Here is a 19,230-nt window from a genome sequence, read left to right as displayed (position 1 = left end):
ATTTGTAAAATGTAATTTGGAAGCTTATACATGCAATGCCAAAGACTTGGAAGTTATAGATTTGGACCTGGCATTCCAATTTCATGAAGCACATCTTTGGTATTATCCTGAACATTTGTCGCAATTCATATAACTGGGCACATTTTAAAGAAAAATCGATAACCTTCTTGGCAAGAACTTCACACTACGGTATAACAAATGTATTTTGTGCCGTCATTTTGTATCCCAAACTAATATCATTCTCCTCTCAATTTACTCATTCTAGGTTCCCTCAAATTACACGGTTGCTACCTGCTTTGGAGCTGTTGTGCCTGACGGTTATGGTGTCTGCTACAACTCGCTGAAGAGCAGCATCAATTTCTACTTGTCAGCTTTCCAAAGCGCTACGGAGACGGACGCTTCACAATTGTCTGACTCCTTGAGGAAGTCTCTAATAGACATGGAGAGGTTGGGGATGCAGGTATAGCACTCGTAGCCTTGGCATAATGAATGATATAGTATTTTTCCTAAAAGCCCGGCCCTTGGGCTTTGCACTTGAAGGTGAATGAGAATGAGTGTGCAAAATAAGATAAGACAATGTGGACTGCAAATAATTTTTTATGCCAATCAGGTACTTGTGGTGCTTTACAATGTGTGGCATTTCAGCTATCATTAATTAATATCATACTGCTCTCATTAAAGTTATGCTTTGTGGTACTTGGCTGTTATTGGTTTCAAACCCTCTCCCTGAAAGTCCTCTTTTACATCGACTATGATATGCAATTTGACATTCTCATTTGTCTACAGTGTGACAAAACTCAAAAATGTCAGAACACATTATTACAACTTTAAGGATGACTTTTCCATATTGTTGTTTTACAATGTATAAGGCTTGTGGAAGAGCTCCAAGACTAATTGTAGACGCACACACACACATAGACAAATAACATGAGACTGGACTTCAAAAATAGCTGCTCATTTGGGCAAAGGGAGGTAACTCTCCCAATTATGGGTACCGGCGATGCCATCTTTATGACGTTTCTTTTCTCTTTACACCCCCTGGTGCAATTATGGAGAAATTTCCTCCTCCCCATGGATGCCAACCTATGGGGTTTGTCCTGGCTCGATCCTTTAAATGCTTTGTGTCATACAAGGAAGCAGCACGTACCATTTTTAGTCTTTGTATGACTCGGCCAGCGTTGAAATTGATCCGCCAACCTCCCAATCATAGCGGACATTCTAACCACTGTTGGGGTTTTTCATGGAAGTATCTAAGCCTTAGCCTCTGCTGATGAGAAACATCCCCATAACATGATGCTCGTGCCACCATGCTTCACAGTACGGATGGCGTTCTTTGGGTGATGTGCTTTGTTGGGTTTCCGCCAAATGTAACGTTTTGTATTTCGGCCAAAAAGTTCCATCTTGGTATCGTCAGAGCACAACATTTTTGCCACATGGCTTCAGAATCTCCGGAGTGGGTTTTTTGAATACCTCAAATGGGACTGAAGGTGGGCTTTATTGAGCAATGGCTTCCTTCTTGCCACCTTACCGTACAGGCTAGACTTGTGGCGTTCTTGGGATATTGTTGTCACATGCACACAGTCACCAGTCTTTGCCATAAAGGCCTGTAGCTCTTTCAAAGTTCCCATTGGCCTCTTGGTGGCCTCTCTGATTCGTTTCCTCCTTGCTTGGTTATCCAGTTTGGATGGACAAACTGATCTAGGCAGGGTCTTGGTGGTACCATACACCTTCCACTTCCTAATGATTGTCTTGACTGTGTTCCAAGGGATATTCAAGGCCTTTGAAATATTTTTTATACCCATTCCCTGATATGTGCCTTTCCACAACTTTATCCCGAAGGTCTTTTGAAAGCTCATTGGGGCTCATGCTTGAGTCTTTGCTGTGAAATGCACTACCCAGCAGAGGAAACCTGCAGGAATAGCTGATTTTATTCTGAAATGATCAGAATCACTACAGTTTAACACAGGTAGAGGCCAATTGACTTGGTGTGTAATTTTGAAGGTGATTGGTTACACCTGAGTTAATCTATATAATAATAGCGTAAGGACTCGACTTTGTTATCCCTTTTACGCCGCACCCTGTGACCCGATGCCCACGGCACTAATGGATTTACGATCTACGAACCGCGCTCTTTGTTTATCACGTACAGCCATACTCGAAAAATCTGAATTAGCCGACGTTGGGACCCAAAAGCATCCGATTAACTGCCGATACGACGCCATCTTATGACGCCATCGTATTGGCGTCTGCTGGGCGAAAGCGAAGCAAGCCGTCCGCTGATTGGACAGGCGAAGGCGAAAGCAAGCCGTCCACTGAGTGGACAATCCAGAGCATGCATTTGTGCCGGTGTCGGCGATCGTTGTTCATATATGCACTCTTCATTCTCATCTTTCTTCCTAACTCTTACTCGGACAAGCAAATCCCCTTTGCCATCCATAATGGTACACTCTATCCATACACCACATCCTCCCTTCCGTGGATGTTCCACGGGTTTCGGCTAGTTTACAATATTGCTATTATAAGGTTGGGGGGGGGGGGGGGGTGGACACTTACCCAACCAAGATGTCCTAGTTTTGTATTTTTAATTATTTTCTGAAATTTGTTGAATTTGTTTTTCATTTGGAAGTTGTGGCATACAATGTGTAAATAAAGGTGGAAAAGTCTGATTTAATGCATTTTAATTCAAGGCTACAAGTAAAGAAAAGGTGAAAAATTTGAAAGAGGGTGTAGACTTTTTATAGGCACTGTATATTCTGGATGGATGGGATAAATACTGCAAACTTGCTGTCTCTGCCAGAGCTTCGGAAAGCAGTGCAGTATAGGAATATTTGGAGAAATCTGATCATGAATGTCACCAGAAGTCAGACACAACTTGACGGAACTAGGTAACTCGAAAATACATTATATTGGATCCAAGAAAGTATGAATCTTTTGCTTCATCTGAACCACTGCATGCTGGCAGTGAAGCTGAAAAGGAAAGCATCAGCAGGCCATTTCCTGATTGTTAAACTTCCTTTAAACCATGCACTGCATCTTGTATGAAGTCAAGTCCTGTGTTGTCTATCTGCATATGTTGTGTGTGTGATTTGTGTGACCTCTTCCACGACCCTTAAACTCTAAGAATAAAAATTAAAATCCATATCTACTCTCAGACTGTCACATTTCCAAGACCATGACACACAAGCAATAAATATTTCGCTATTAATGTTTAAAACATTGTATATTCAATCTTACCTTCAGCTGTATCAAAGTTGGAACTTGCCTTCTCAAACCATTGCATAGTAGGTGTTTGATCTTGGCCTAGGCATTCCCACGAGTCTTTTCTGGCACTTCAAAATGTTGAAGGGCTTGAGCCATGTTGGCAATATATTTTAAGTTCATTCTGTTGTCAGTAATTCAGCAGATCGATTTAATGATTACTTGGGTTAATTACCCCATGTGCACAAAGTGAAAAGTGTGGTTAAGCATTTGGTTCACTTTGTCTGTGTGTCAACAAATGTCAGGATATGATGATTGAGGAACTATTTAAGTGCAATTAAATGTTATATTTTGAACACGAATCAGACCATGAATTGGAAGCCGAACCTGCAGCTTAGTAATACTTTGGCTTTGAATTTGGCAAATTGTACGGAATCTCAATCTGATGAAGCGTCACCCGGGAAAAAAATATAGTCCTTGAGCCTTGTTAATGGACATTACAAAGCTGAGTTGGAGGGGGAATTTCAATCTCTTGAATTCAAAGGCTGTATGATGGGTATCCGAGGGAGAAAGACATTGTGATGAGTATGAAGAAGAAGAAGGACTCTTGACATCATCTGTGTTAGGCTTGGTGCATATTTAAGTCCCGCTTGCATGGGTGGAGTGGGAGACTTTGGATGCTGCGAGCCACAGCTGGATGGTGTCTTAGTGGGCAAGAAGGGTTCTTTGGTGGAATATTATATCGAACGTATAATCTCACGTTTGATTTGTATTCGGATTGTAACGACATATACTCAAGATTGTATTTGCATGTATGCGTGTGTTCTTGATCGACTCTGCATTAGTTCAAGTGAAATAAAGCCTATAATTGATCTCGAAAGGCATCTATCAAATTCATTACAGACATCTTCACTTTTAAATGTGAGAAACTCAAATTTGCTGTTGGGGAGAGGGGTGGGAAAGGGTCACGTCAAGGCCACACCTCCAAATTCCCACAATAAATAAACAAGAAGACATCATGCAGAGCACGATACTTGCAAAATTCCACCCCCCCCCCCCCCTTCCATCCCCAGAAAAAAAGGTTGCAATTGATCCATCAAATTGTCCATTTCATCAAGATTAAAATTGACGATCTTGATCAAAGCTCAGGTTAATAGGATGAAAATTGATGATTTTGGAAGTTTGACCTTGAGTTGACCTTTGACCTCAAAAATCGTTGCTTTCCCAATTTATTGACTCGATGTGCAAATGCTGTTCAATTTCCAAGTCAATGGGATGAAAATTGATTTTTCAGATGAAAATGGATTTTGGAAATTTGACCTTGAGTTGACCTTTTGACCTTTTGACCTCAAATAGTTAGTGTCCCAATTTATTGACAATATATAAATGCTGTTAAATTTTCAAGTCAATCGGATAAAAAAAAAAATTTTTTTTTTTAATTTGGTTTTTTTTGGTTTTAAAACTATTTTAAAAATTTGACCACCAGATTACCTTTGATCTTTGACCTCAAAATCAAAAGTCTTCTCAATTGCGACGACCTCTACAACTTGAAGTTTCGTGACGATCGGATTAGAATTGTGATCTGTAGGCCTGTGACAGACAGACAAACAAACAAACAGACAGAATAACAAACGCAACCGACCAATATACTTGAAAAATCTTCGATTTTGCAAGTAATAAATAAATAATGATTTTTGAATTTAATTTAGCGATATCATCATTAGCCATGGGTATTAAAAAACTAAGCAGCCTTATGTTCAACTTGAGGTCCAATTTGGTCTCTATCACGTTTGGTGGCAATTGGCCCAGTAGTTTAGGCATGATTGGTGTTTCACACACAGACACACAGACAGTATTTCACACACACATACAATTGGCCCAGTATTTCACACACACAGACAGACAGACGCACAGAAAATGACTTTCATTCATAAGATTGTAATTGCTATTACTTTACTGTAAATGAAAAGCATGAGATGTATTGTGATTGTAATTGATTACTGCAAACTGTAATTTACCCCAGGCATCATATATCATAAGTAGGAAATTTGTGTAGCCTGGATGTCGTGTAAGTGTATCTTCGTCCCTATGAGAGGGGTGGGGTTTGTTAATTTGTGTAGGATTATGGGTAATTAATCCCCTGTATGTAATTGCCTCTGTAATCATTTCCTGTGTTCCTTATGACACCGCAACTATAGACACCTAGTAAGAAATCGGCCATTAACCACACTAATTATAAAAAACAACCGGAAACTAGGCATCAAGCACGATCGCTGAAAACACCGACTTGGTGAGCACACAAGCACAGGCAGGTTCATGAGGCCACGCCTCGAAGAGCAGTGATTGGTCCAGGATTTGATTGACACAAGGACTGGTAAGATGAGACTTGCTGATAGGAGCAGAAACGGAGACGTCGTGGGATGACGTCAGAGCCTCAAGTACAAAATAGTTGGAGCGGCGGACATTTTCTCTCTTGGGTCCGGACTTTGTGAACGGTTGCCGAAAAGCTCTCTCTCAGCATTGACATTTTATCTCTCTCAGCATTGACATTTTGTCTCTCTCGGCATCGATATTTTATCTCTCAGCATCGACGTCCTCTTGGTTCTTCTCGTTCTGGATCCCATAGCGAATGGTTGCTATTGCTCTTGGGCAAGGAAGCTTCATCGCGAACGGTCGTGTTCCGACATCTTGCTAGTGGTCGTGAGGAGGAAGAGCTGTGGACTGAGAACTGCGGTTTCCCACGCACAGACGATGAAGACGAGCGCAGCTTGGCGAACAGAGGTGCATGAGGCCTAGTTCACGCCCACGGACACGCAGCAAGGCCTAGTTCGCGCCAACGAACACATTTTCCCGCCAAGGCCTCAGACGATTTTTGACGATTCTCGACGGGATACACCAGCCGATTGGAGATAAGTGCCACAAATCACACCTATTTATTTTCCAGTTATTTTATCCTTTGTCTGTATTCGGGTCTGTGTGGGAGCGCTCCAATTAGGAATATAATTTTATAGTGTTTTCTTTACCGGCATTTTCGTTAATAAATCCGGTATTTTTGTACATTTTAATTCCGTGTTGTTTGAGTTAATTTATCCAGGAGTGAAGACGTCAGGTGGAGGCCGTCCAGGTAAGTTCGTCATCCCCCTTTCCCTCGCGTGTAACGAATACCGTCATATTGAATTGAACACCTCGGAGTTAAAGCTCGTTTGGTCTTCCATGTCACCCAGTGGTGTTCACCACACAGGGTAATCACACGACAATACTTAATCGATTAGTTGATTAATCAATAAATCAAAAATATCCTTTATAGCCACATCACTTGGTCACTCATGTCCAAATATCAGCATCCTATCTCAAAAGGTGCCTGAGATATTGCCCAGATAAAAAAGAAAATAAATAAGTGATTAATAATGAAAATAAATAAATATTGATCGTAAAATAATTAAACTATTAATCAATTGGCTAGTAGAATACCAAAACCACCACCGTTTCATCTGAATCTGTAACTTAAAAAATAATAATTAAGTCATTAATCAAATAATTAATTGATTAATCATTAAATCAAAAATACCCTTTACAGACAAATCACAAATCACTGATCTGCCATCAGCTTGGAAATCAGCCAACATTACCGCTTTACACCAAAAATGTGCAAAAACAGATCCTTGCAACTACAGACCAATCAGCCTGCTACCAATTATATATCAGCAAAGTCATGGAATCCAGAGCTGTCTCTAATCAGAGCTGTCTCCCTTGACATATCACATGCCTTTGATACGGCCTGGCACCCAGCTCTGCTCACCAAACTCTCCTCCTATGGTATCCATGGAAATCTCCACGCATGGCTTGCGGACTTCCTCTCTGGTCGTTCTCAACGTGTGGCCCTGAATGGATTTTTCTCATCTCCCCTTCCTGTTCAGGCTGGAGTTCCCCAAGGCAGTGTTCTGGGCCCTGTGCTTTTTCTGGTCTTCATCAATGATCTCTCCGACTCTCTGGAAAATCCTCTCTATCTCTTTGCTGATGACTACACTCTCTGCCGCTCCATACCTCATCCCTCAGATCGGCAGTCTGCAGCCTCCTCCCTCTCTGCAGACCTGGACAAAATCACAGACTGGTCAAACAAGTGCAACATGTCTTTCAATCCTCACAAATCTCACACTCTTACGATGTCTCTCCAAAAAGACCGACTGGACAACCCTCCCATCTACTTTCTCAACAATCCTCTCCAAGAAGTTCTGTCACTCAAGCTCTTGGTTCTCACAATCTGCCATTATCTTTCCTGGGAAAAACACATTTCCAAGCTGGCCTCCAATGCCAGTCGCCGACTGGGCATCCTCCGTCGTGCGAAGTCCTCCCTTGGCACACCTGAGCTCCTCACTACATACAAGGCTTTCATCTGCAGCACAATGGAATACTACTCTCCCCTCTGGGCTGGTGCTCCTGCTTCACACCGAGCTCAGCTTCACGCGGGTGAAACCAAAGCTTTCAGAATCATTGGAATCTCCCGCGTTGAAGCTAACTCTGAGGGCCTTTCACTCACTCACCGCAGGCAGGTTGGTGGTTTTTCTGTCTTCTACCGAGTCCTCTCCGGCCTTGCTCCCCCAGCTCTGTCTGTGCTCTGTACCCCAAATATTCCTGCAGGTCGCACAAGATCTGCCAGCAACCCTCTTCTGGTGAAACTGTCAAAATCTAGACTCTCTGCTCACCTTCACTCTTTCATTCCTCTTTTCTCCCGCCTTGGGAACAAACTCCTACACTCTCTTCAATCCCACTCCTCCCTCCAGGTCTTTAAAACAGCTGTTCACCACCATCTCTTATCTTTCCCCATCGAAAACCTTGATCTTTTCTACCCCCATTAATTCACCCCAGATCCACTTTTCTGAAATACCGACTTCTTTCCTGGAAGTCCAAGCTGTGTCCATGTTTTTTTTTACCTCTCCCATCCCCCCACCCCCCTTCCCATGCCTCCTCCCCCAAGCTCTCTCCCTCCCACAGATCTCTCGATGTCCCTGCTCTCAAATGTTGTACTTGTGTGCTCGCCCCTCTCTCCCCATCTTGTCTCCCGCTCCCTTCATTTTGTCTTATGTGTCTGTTTGTTTTTTTTGTCATTAATGTTGTCCGTTACACGAGTCTCGATCTTGTATAGAAAAAAAAAAATCATTTGGTCATTGTCATGTCCAAATATCAGTTTCCTAACTCAAAAGGTGCCTGAGATATTGACCAGATGAGAAAGAAAAGAAATAAGTGATTAATAAATCAATAACCATTAAGTAATTGATTGATTAATTGAAAAACAAAAACTACCGTTTTTGATTTACAGATAACAACTATTGTGCCGAAATTTCAGCTTCCCAGCTCAAAGGATGGCTGAGATATCGCCGCCCGGACAACGAAGAAAGAAAACAAACAACCGGAGTAAAAACGGAGTACTCCCTTTCAGCGTGCGTCATCACCAGGCTCCCTTCGGCTCTGGCAATGACGTCATGCAGCGTCTGGAGATGGCATAGGAAAGGAGCGGTGTACAATTTTTTTTTTTTTTTTTTTAACTAATCAATTCCAGAAGATGGGACGCCCAGTTTAACATCCAACCGAGGGTCAACACACACATCGATTCCTCGTCCTGCCAGATTGTCAGTTTATAGTTCGGTGTTGGATTCAAACCAGGTGAGACAGCTGAGCTTGGTGCACATACCTCTTGGTTGTCCTACCAGCCCATGGATCAAACTGATCAAGCAGAAAGCTTCAGAGTAGAGCAAACACCTGGTACACATGTGTGCTTCTTGTTTTATTTCTTGTGCATGGTACATGCAGTAAAGAAACAGAATCTTTTGAAAGTTTATTCGTTATAACTATTTACATGATCTATCTGAGAACGCACAGGTATCCGGATCTGCATTGTGATCTTGGAGCACTAACAATGCATTCTAAGAATATTTAACACTGTTATTTACAGATTCACTGTGGGAAACGTGCGCAGCGTTGCAGGTGAATGGAGCATCCTCATGGGGGAATCTTGGGTCCAATGCTACCTGTCCCTGAAGTAATTAATAATAGCACCTGCTTGATTCCTGCGAGAGTGAAATTTTTGAATTTGATGAAATATTCCCGAAAACCAAGAACTAAAGATGATGCTTCCGGCCCAGTATCTCGGAGCCTTGGAGCAGTGCACGTTAATAATGTGGATGCTATTCATGCAAATAAAAACACATCCAGGTGGATTCTCAATCACCAGCATTTGGGCACAACCTCCATCACGACCTCGTTACAGAAAGCAAACGGGCTCCACGACGATGGAGTCCTCCGTACTCTGGTTGAAGATGGTCACGTGACGCAGTGGTAGAGCTCGCAGGTTTTTCATCCCCACCTCGACTTGCACAACCCTCTCGGCAGGAATTTGTCCCTGCAAAGCATGACGTATGTTTATCTTCCGGTCTTGGCTTAAAGGTTGCAATATAAATTCCATGGTGAAGCATTTTAAAATATCCTTCTTTAACCTCCCCAATGATAGCCACCTTCGGGTGGGGTCAGCTGGCGGTAGTGGTTCTGGCCTAACTTTATCTGGATTCTGGAATCATCTGAGCTGGCGTTCGACTGGCAGCAATTTGTAATTTAATCGAGGTGCCTGTGATAACATGCCGACTCTTTGCGAGACTGTGGGATAATCAACGTCCAAAACTACCAGTGTAGATGGGTTCCCTGGTTGAATGTCCATCTGGGGGACGGTGCACGTGCTCATACCTCCACCTGCCTGTGGAATACTAGGATGGCAGTTTATTCCTGGGTTGAGATTCAAACATTGACAAGACAGCTAAAAACCGATTGCACTACCTTGATGATCTGATTGCGGAGGAAAAGAAGTAAGGGAGGTGACGGAGGAAATGGTGCAAGGGATGGATGAAGTGAGGGGAGGGCACAGAGGAAGTGGGGGAAGGGGACAGAGGAAGTGGGGGAAGGGGACAGAGTAAGTGGGGGAAGGGGACAGAGTAAGTGAGGTAAGGGGACAGAGGAAGTGAGGTAAGGGGACAGAGGAAGTGGGGGAAGGGGACAGAGGAAGTGAGGTAAGGGGACAGAGGAAGTGAGGTAAGGGGACAGAGGAAGTGGGGGAAGGGGACAGAGTAAGTGGGGGAAGGGGACAGAGGAAGTGAGGTAAGGGGACAGAGGAAGTGAGGTAAGGGGACAGAGGAAGTGGGGGAAGGGGACAGAGGAAGTGGGGGAAGGGGACAGAGGAAGTGAAGGGAGGGGACAAAGGAAGCGGGGGAGGTGACGGAGGAAGTGGTGCGAGGGGTGGAGGAAGTGGGGAGGGGGCGGGACAGAGGAAGTGGTGTGACAGATGGAGTGGGGGAGGTGACGGAGGAAATGGTGCAAGGGAAGGAGGAAGTGAGGAAGGTGACAGAGGATGTGGTTGGAGGGATGGATGAAGTGGTGGGAGTGACAGAGGAAATGGGGGAGGGGAGGGAGGAACTGGGTGGAGGGGGGAAGGAGAGGTAAGTTTTATAGAGAAGAGGACGAGTATGGAAGTAAAGCACAGCCAAATATTTAACCTTGTTATGTCATTTGTATATCGTACATTTTGATCAGCTGTTTCATTTTTTTACAGGATCTTCCCATTTCATGCCCTCCCGGGAGGCCATTTGTTCCGTTTTGTATTTTGGTCGACACAGCTGGCCTGTATAGATACAGTGTGACCTTAACAAACATGCTCTGGAAGCCATGATCTCGGGCATATTAAAAAAATTATAACCTTATAGCTAATAAATAAATATTTATAACCTCATAGCTAATGTGGGTTTGGATGGGGGATGATCTGAGATGATGGTGAATAGCTGTTTTGAAGACCTTGAGGAAAGAAGTAGATTGAAGAGAATGTGGAAGTTGGTGCTACAAGTGGGGAAAAAGGAACGAATGAGTGGAAGTGAGCAGTGATCCTGGATTTAGGTAGTTTCGCCAGAAGGTGGTTGATGTTGGACCATGTTCCCCCCTGCAAGAACCTGTGGGGACGACGACAAAGAACGGAAAGAGCAGCTTGTGCAACACCAGAAAGGAGGAGGCGGAAGAAGACAGAGAAACCACCAATCTATCAGCGATGGGAAAGTGATGGGGGCATCTTCAGCGTGAGAGATTCCAATAATCTTGAAGGCCTTGGTTTCCACGACGTCAAGCTGAGAAAGATGCGAGGCAGGGGACCCAGCCCAGGGGAGAGAGCAGTACTCCATCAAGCTGTGGATGAAAGCCTTGCAGGTGGATAGGAGTTCAGGTGTGCCAAGGAAAGACTGTAGGACAGAGGATGCCCAGTCGGTGACTGGCATTGGAGGCCAACTTGGAAATGCGGTTTGCCTAAGAAAGATCATGGCGGATAGTGAGACGCAGGAGTTTGAGTCACTGAACTTCCCCAAGAGGATTTGTTAAGAAGGTGGTTATCTCCGTCCATTGTTACCTCTAGGTCTTAGTGCTAGGCATGGATTTGGCGCAGACGAATCAAGAGGGATGATCTGTGGCGGATGCAACAATGGACAAATACATATGGGATTTCAACCTGCGCTCCCTACATCCTGAGCCAGTGGGGTTCACCAGTCAACACCAGGCAGCAGTTAGGGAGCACTAACATTACAACCTCAGTTTCACGAACGTGATCTTGACGAGCGGAGAGGAGCTGATGACATTCGAGATATGTTACCAGGAAAGTTGACATGGATTCTGACAATGCCTCAACAAAGGCCAAACTGGTAGGACATTTGGCTTGGGATACCTGTTGTGTCGGACATTTGGCTTGGGATACCTGTTGTATCGGACATTTGGCTTGGGATACCTGTTGTGTCGGACATTTGGCTTGGGATACCTGTTGTGTCGGACATTTGGCTTGGGATACCTGTTGTGTCGGACATTTGGCTTGGGATACCTGTTGTGTCGGACATTTGGCTTGGGATACCTGTTGCGTCACTGTGTTTGTGCTGATAGCTTGTGGATTCCCCTTCATCTATTGTAGCTGCCTCTTGTAGTCTGGCTCTGAGCCTGGTTGTTCAATTCAAAATGTTTGGACTGAGGCCTGCTCTAAACGATATAATTGCCGACAATTGTTTTTCTTTATCCCAACATCTATCCCAACGGGTCTATCCCAACAGAGCCCATCTGCGCAGAGGTTTATGTCCACCCAGCTCATTCTTCCAAGACTCCGTCTGGATCTTGTTCTCTGGATGCACACGACACTGAGCCCAAGGCTAACCGGACTTATAAATCCCTCGGCTGAGGCGTGGCCAAAGAGCCAACCAGCAAAGCAAAAGCAGTTAGAGCAGTCGCCCGCCCGCGACTTTTTGCACTCTCTGGATATTCCTACGTCAATAAACCACGCTCGGAGGGCCGAGGTGGTGGAATTGCCGTTATCCACCGTCAAGACATCAAGACATCAAGACCAACCTCATCTCCATCTCATCTGCTCCATCATTTGAACACCTGGCTTTTAAACTCTCTGGTCGCACGCAGTCAGTCATGGCTGTCGTCTACCGCCCTCCCAAACCACACCCATCATTCCTGTCTGACTTCTACTTTCTGACCCAGCTATGTTCCCTCTCCCCCTCAATCCTCCTCCTTGGTGATTTCAATATCCACATGGACTCCACTGACTCCACAATAACCACTGACTTCACTGATTTACTCACCTGCTTTAACCTCACTCAACATGTCGACTTTCCTACCCATATCCATGGTCAAATTTTGGACCTTGTCTGCTCCACTGGATTAAATTTGCACCATCTCTCTGGCTCCGACCTCACCCTCTCTGACCACTTAGCCATCACTCTGACCATCAACATCCCCGCCCCAACACCAAGGCATTATCGCACTATCAACTTCCGTAAGCTAAACGCTCTTTCACCTACCTCATTCTCATCCACCCTCTCTGAAAAAATGTCCACTTCTCCCTTCATTGACCTCCACACCCCTTCTGACCTCACTGACTACTACAACCACACTCTCTCCTCCTGCCTTGACCAGCTTGCGCCTGTAAAAACCAAAACAGTTTCTTTCACCCATTCTGCTCCCTGGTTTACCCCTGAACTCCGCCTGATGAAAACTCGTGCTCGCCAACTTGAAAGACTCCGCAATAAAACGGGTCTCACAGTTCACTCCCAAGCCTACAAGGACCACCTACAACACTACAAAGATGCCCTCTCCCGCGCCCGCTCCGCCTACTACTCTCAAATTATCCACTCTGGCTCCGGAAACCCAAAAGCACTCTTCTCGACAATAAACAAACTCCTCCGCCCCCTGAACACCACCACCCAGTCATTCACAGTAGACAACTGCATCTCCTTCCTCTCTTTCTTCCAACGCAAAATTGACAACATCTACAACAGCTTGACCACCGCCGCACCCGCTCCCCCTCCAACCACCTGCCCCCCCTTGTCCTGCCATCCCCTGTCTCGGTTCTCCCCAATCTCCCCTACTGACCTCTCTGAACTCCTCATAGGAATGAAAAGTGCCACCTGCACTCTTGACCCCATCCCCTCCAGCTTTGTCAAGACCTCCCTCCCTGCTCTCTCTCCACTTATCATTGCAACAATAAACTCCCCCCTGTCTACAGGCATCGTCCCACCTTCCCTCAAAATTGCTGCTGTTACCCCCATTCTAAAAAAACCTGGTCTAAACCCTGACACCCTAAACAACTTCAGACCCATCTCCAACCTACCCTTTCTGTCAAAAGTTTTGGAACGCGCTGTAGCCACTCAACTCAAACATCATCTCTCTGCCAATAACCTGTATGAAACATTCCAATCCGGATTCCGCTCCAACCACAGTACTGAAACTGCTCTCCTCAAAATCACCAACGACCTTCTCCTCTCCTCTGACGCTGGCAACCTCAACATTCTCGTCCTCCTCGACCTCAGCGCTGCCTTTGACACCATCGATCACACCATCCTCCTCACCCGACTTGAATCCACCTTTAACGTTACCGGCACTGCCCTCTCTTGGATTAAATCATACCTCTCTGACAGACGCCAGTTCATCTCCATCAATAACTGCAAATCCCCCACTGCTCCCCTCCCCCAAGGTGTCCCCCAAGGTTCAGTTCTTGGCCCCCTCCTCTTCATCCTTTACCTGTCCCCCCTCGGTCACTTAATCCGCCGTCATGGTCTCCAATACCACTGCTTCGCCGATGACATCCAGCTTTTCATCTCCACCAAGTCCGTCTCCACCGACACCCACTCTATCCTGACAAACTGCATCACTGAAATAAAATCCTGGCTTCAAATCAACTTCCTCAAGCTTAACTGTGATAAATCTGAAATAATCATCATTGGCCCAAAAACGCTCACAAAATCCACCCATAACTTTGCCCTCAACATCGACGGTATCCCAGTATCCACCTCCCCTCACATCCGGAATCTTGGCGTCATCTTTGACCAAACCCTTTCCTTCGACAAATACACTAAACAGATCACAAAGTCAGCCTTCTTTCACCTGAAAAACATTGCCCGTCTCCGCTCATCCCTCTCCTCCACGGCTGCAGAAACCCTCATCCACGCCTTCATCACCTCCCGTCTGGACTACTGCAACAGCCTCCTCTATGGTTCACCCTAAAAAATCACCAATAAACTCCAATACATTCAGAACTCCGCTGCCCGTCTACTCACCCATTCCCGGACCCGTGACCACATCACCCCCGTCCTTTACAAGCTTCACTGGCTCCCCATCCCCCAGAGAATCCAGTACAAAATCCTCCTCTTGACATACAAAGCCCTCCATAACCTGGCCCCATCCTACCTGGCTGACCTCCTCTCCAGACACACTCCCACCCGCAACCTCCGCTCTGCTGGTACCAACCTCCTGACCCCCTCCATCCGGACCAAATTCAGATCCTGGGGGGACAGGGCCTTCTCCATCGCTGCTCCCACCCTCTGGAACTCACTACCTCACACCATCAGAGACTCCTCCTCACTCACCACATTCAAAACATCACTAAAGACCCACCTGTTCAACACTGCATTCAACATTCAACCCACAGCATTTAACCCCTGACTATCTCTTCTCCTTCTCCCTCCTTTTGCTTTAAATATTTCCCTATTGATTCTTGTCTTTTTGCAATTGTTGTTTTCATGTATTGTTATGCATTATGTTTTCCACTCTGTCAAAGCGCCTTTGGGCTTCTGGAAAAGCGCTATACAAAATAAATGAATTATTATTATTATTATTTTTTTTATTTTTTTTGAAATATTAATATATTTTTCGATGGTTACTGATATCTACAAGAACCACCTTTGGAGGCTATTTTTCCCTGCAGAGCAGGGGTTGGCCTTTTTTGGGCACCGTGATCCCCTTTTTGAAGCAATGTTTTATGGCCGGATGCCCTTCCTGCCGCCAACCCTGTTATTCGCCTCTTGCGACACACAAGGAATTACCAGTGAACTGGTACTCAATTTGCTGACCTCGGAAGGATGACAGGCTGAGTCAACCCCCCTGGTATTAATTCAGCGATCAACCGGGATTCAAACCCAGGATCCTAGGATCCCAAGCCGGCAACCAAACCGCTATGCCAACGAACCCAGGATCCTAGGATCCCAAGCCGGCACCCAAACCGCTATGCCAACGAACCCAGGATCCTAGGATCCCAAGCCGACACCCAAACCGCTATGCCAACGAACCCAGGATCCTAGGATCCCAAGCCGGCACCCTAACCGCTAAGCCAACACTTAGTCTAACCTAAGTCATATTAAATCGGCCACAGACCACAGACAACTGTTGAGCCAAATAACGGTTCAGCCGTGGGGTGTGAACTCACCTGGCAACTGTCGGACTGCACATAAAAAGCTGGGTGTCCAAAAGAAAGTGGGATCCCATCATCCCCTTGCAGACTCATTCCCACGCGGGGGGCCGATAGTGCAGCAGGGTAGCGGTATCGCACTCGCTGCACCGCACGGACACTGTGCAACCGCAAGAAGTTGAGTTGCACCACACTGAGGTTACCGTACTCAATCTGCTGAGAGTAAAACACCAAAACAACGTGTGTTAGTTGAATATACTGCAGCACTGCCGTGTACGTATTTTCATTTTGGAAGCTTTTCCTGATATCAAGCCGAAACAACCAATTGCTGCTACATTTCAAATGGGAAGAAGAGGTTGGTGTTTTGATAAAGAAATCAATGCTTTGCATAAGTATTGAACTTAAATTTAAGTTCATGGAAGGAAATATAAATTGGCTTATCCTGTCTACTCAAAAAGGAATTAAAGGGAGAGAGACCCACCATGTTTTAGGCCTAGCAGAATTTTGTATGTCTTTACATCTCCTTTGAAAGTCAAAGTTCAGTGATGGACCCTCCATTAAGGAGGGCTCTCAATAACGTTATTTTGTTGTTCAAAACTATCCAGGTGGCTCTCCTTGGACCCTTGGCTCTTCTTCGGGATCACCCGTGACACTCAAGTTATGCCAAGAACGTAAATTCTTGGCATGACTGGGGTATGCACTTATTTGTTGGCTTTCCGTTCTCCATTTGCTCAGGATCATGCACATCGGGATACACAAACAACAGCGCTTTGCATTGTGGGAAAAATATGCACACTGCACAGATTGCGAGGTTCTTCAAGAACCAGATAAAATCGGTCAGATTGAAGGTAAAAACCTACCTTTGAGCTATGTAATCTGATTTGGATTTCTGACTATAAACTGTAGGATTGGTGCTTCACAGACAGGGCATCACGAACTGCACTTGGATGTACGTTAAGCTGGGTGTCCTGTCTGTGAGCATTATTAGTTGTGTCTTTCACTAAGACTGTGTCTTTCACTACGAATAGGTTAGCGAGCGCCGTTATTCTGGCTAAATTCAGCATTCCTGCCCAAATCAGCTCCAGCCAAATGTCAGGCCTGGTCAGGCGGCTCAGGAAAGACTTGGGCCAAACTCCCTCCCTCTCCCCCACAGCCAAACCCACAAGGTGGGGTGTATTAAAGTAGTGACGACACTTCCCCCAAGCTCAGTGGCTGTGTTAAGTGTTTGTGTGTGTGTGTGTGTGTGTGTGTGTGTGTGTGTGTGTGTGTGTGTGTGTGTGTGTGTGTGTGTGTGTATGTATATATACGAGTATTGAAGGAACTGCGCTCCAACGCGAGTCGAAAGAATTGACGCGACCAAAGACGGAATTCGTCCGAGTTGCTTTATTGAAACAAAACAGCTCAGGTATTCTCACAAGCCCGTTTTTCGGGCAACAATATATATACACATTTATGTCGGGAAGTTTGCCCGGCAAAAGCTATACCGGGCATGCCCGGGTATCAAGGGCGAGCCTTGGAAAGGCGAGTCTGGACCTGCCCGGGCGTGTTTGGCTGCGGCCTGGCAAGTCGAGGCTGGGCGTGCCCGGGCGCTCTGGGCGAGCACTGGAAAGGCGATAGCGGGCATGCCCGGACGCTCTGGGCGAGCCCTGGAAAGGCGATAGCGGGCATGCCCGGACGCTCTGGGCGAGCCCTGGAAAGGCGATAGCGGGCATGCCCGGACGCTCTGGGCGAGCCCTGGAAAGGCGATAGCGGGCATGCCCGGACGCTCTGGGCGAGCCCTGGAAAGGCGAGATCGGGCATGCCCGGGAAAGACGAGACCGGGCGTGCCCGGGAGGTTCGGGCGTGCCCGGGAACAGTGAGTCCGGGCATGCCCGGGAGAGGCGCGTCTGGCCGTGTTCTGGCCGGTGCAAGGCGATTATGTACATCCAGCGGTAACCGCTACAGTATATATTTTGTCGCAGGCTGTGACTATAGTGCGGTCATTCCTGTTAATTTCCAATGGACCATTTTACTTCCATAAATGTTTTCAAATTTTAAACCTTTATCAATTGACCTACACCTGGCCTGGTGTTGCCTTAGCGGTTAGGGTGCCGGCTTGGGATCCTAGGATCCTGGGTTCGAATCCCGGTCGATCGCTGAATTAACGCCAGGGGGGTTGACCCAGCCTGTCATCCTTCCGAGGTCGGCAAATTGAGTACCAGCTTGCTGGGATGAATGATCCCGGTGTGTACCCCGATTTAGAATAGGTACACCGTGTCCCTGCGCATCGTAAGAGGCGACCAAGGGTTGGCGTCAGGAAGGGCATCCGCCCATAAAAACATTGCCTCAAACAGGGAACCATGATTGTCATGGGGCCCGCAAGGCTAACCCCTGCTCTAGCGGGGAAAATGGCCTTTAAAACGATCATTCATTCATTCATTCATCAATTGACCTACACCACTGTTGCCAGGCAGATGTATTATTTATGCAACAAAATATGTTTTTTGATGTCTTTTGTGATCTTTACTATGAGAAACATGTAGAACTCATGAATAAGTAACATGTCATCTTTGTTCATTTCACTGCATGCTCTTCTTGGAGCTGCAAACTTGCACATAATGAAGATTAGATTATGAACCTCATGCTGGTTGATTCTTACCTTTTGAATGTAGTTTGGCTCATGGTTCCAGTGGTTGACTGACTGTCCATTCTTTTGTGCCTGTTAAGTGAATGCAAAAAGTAAATTTTTATCTTCAACATTAACCTCAACCATTTTCTCAGTTAACATTTCCATGTCGTTCCAGTTAACGTTTCCAGTTCACATCAATGACTGGCAAGGGGTTTCTGGGGATGTGGGCAAGGGGTTTCCGACTACAACTGGTAACAGAGCACAAAGAGTACACTGCTTTTAAATCTGACAATGTACTGTATAACTTCCTTTTGGGAAAGAAGAGCCCATGTCAACCTCGACGCATTTATGACTACATGCACTGCAATGCCAATATGCCAACAAATGTAAAGTAGACAAGTCAGGAGACGACGATGGTTCACGAGCGAGCGGTATTCAATGACAAAGGACGGACTATAACCGAAACAGGCCCGGACGGGGGGTCGGGGGCCCACGTGGCAGGTGTCGGCCCCCGACATGCGGTGTACATGCCTATTTACAAAGGGCCCCAATGCGCTGCGTGCGAAGGCCTTTAAGAGCCAGCTGTACGTAATTGTGTGTGGTGCTGGCCTGGAAATGTCAAAACGAAGGTTACTGACCTTGAAATGAGATAGAAAATAATGTATAATCAGTT

General features: G+C 45.9%; 2 protein-coding genes across 3 annotated transcripts in view; one reads left to right on the top strand and one right to left on the bottom strand.

Moving 5' to 3' along the window:
* LOC137432754 (carnitine O-acetyltransferase) overlaps positions 1-4,078 on the top strand; it is a 73,124-nt gene extending 69,046 nt beyond the window's left edge. For both annotated transcript variants that reach the window (XM_068124920.2, XM_068124922.2), the window contains exon 14: positions 266-4,078. In XM_068124920.2, coding sequence (XP_067981021.1) covers positions 266-466 — 201 coding nt within the window. In that variant the 3' untranslated portion in view covers positions 467-4,078. The remainder of the gene's footprint in view (positions 1-265) is intronic.
* Positions 4,079-8,959: 4,881 nt separating this feature from the next.
* The window catches only part of LOC137433154 (uncharacterized), a 432,405-nt gene continuing 422,134 nt past the window's right edge, over positions 8,960-19,230 (bottom strand). Inside the window, exons 61-63 of the mRNA XM_078783571.1 lie at positions 18,588-18,647; positions 15,968-16,165; positions 8,960-9,595 (exon numbers count right to left, since the gene is read on the bottom strand). Coding sequence (XP_078639697.1) covers positions 9,458-9,595; positions 15,968-16,165; positions 18,588-18,647 — 396 coding nt within the window. The 3' untranslated portion in view covers positions 8,960-9,457. The remainder of the gene's footprint in view (positions 9,596-15,967; positions 16,166-18,587; positions 18,648-19,230) is intronic.

The sequence above is a fragment of the Myxine glutinosa genome, chromosome 8 (assembly GCF_964187855.1).
Source record: "Myxine glutinosa chromosome 8, kmMyxGlut1.1, whole genome shotgun sequence".
NCBI lineage: Eukaryota > Metazoa > Chordata > Myxini > Myxiniformes > Myxinidae > Myxine > Myxine glutinosa.
Note: the sequence above shows the minus strand (reverse complement) of the source record. Positions and strands in the feature narration are given on the sequence as shown.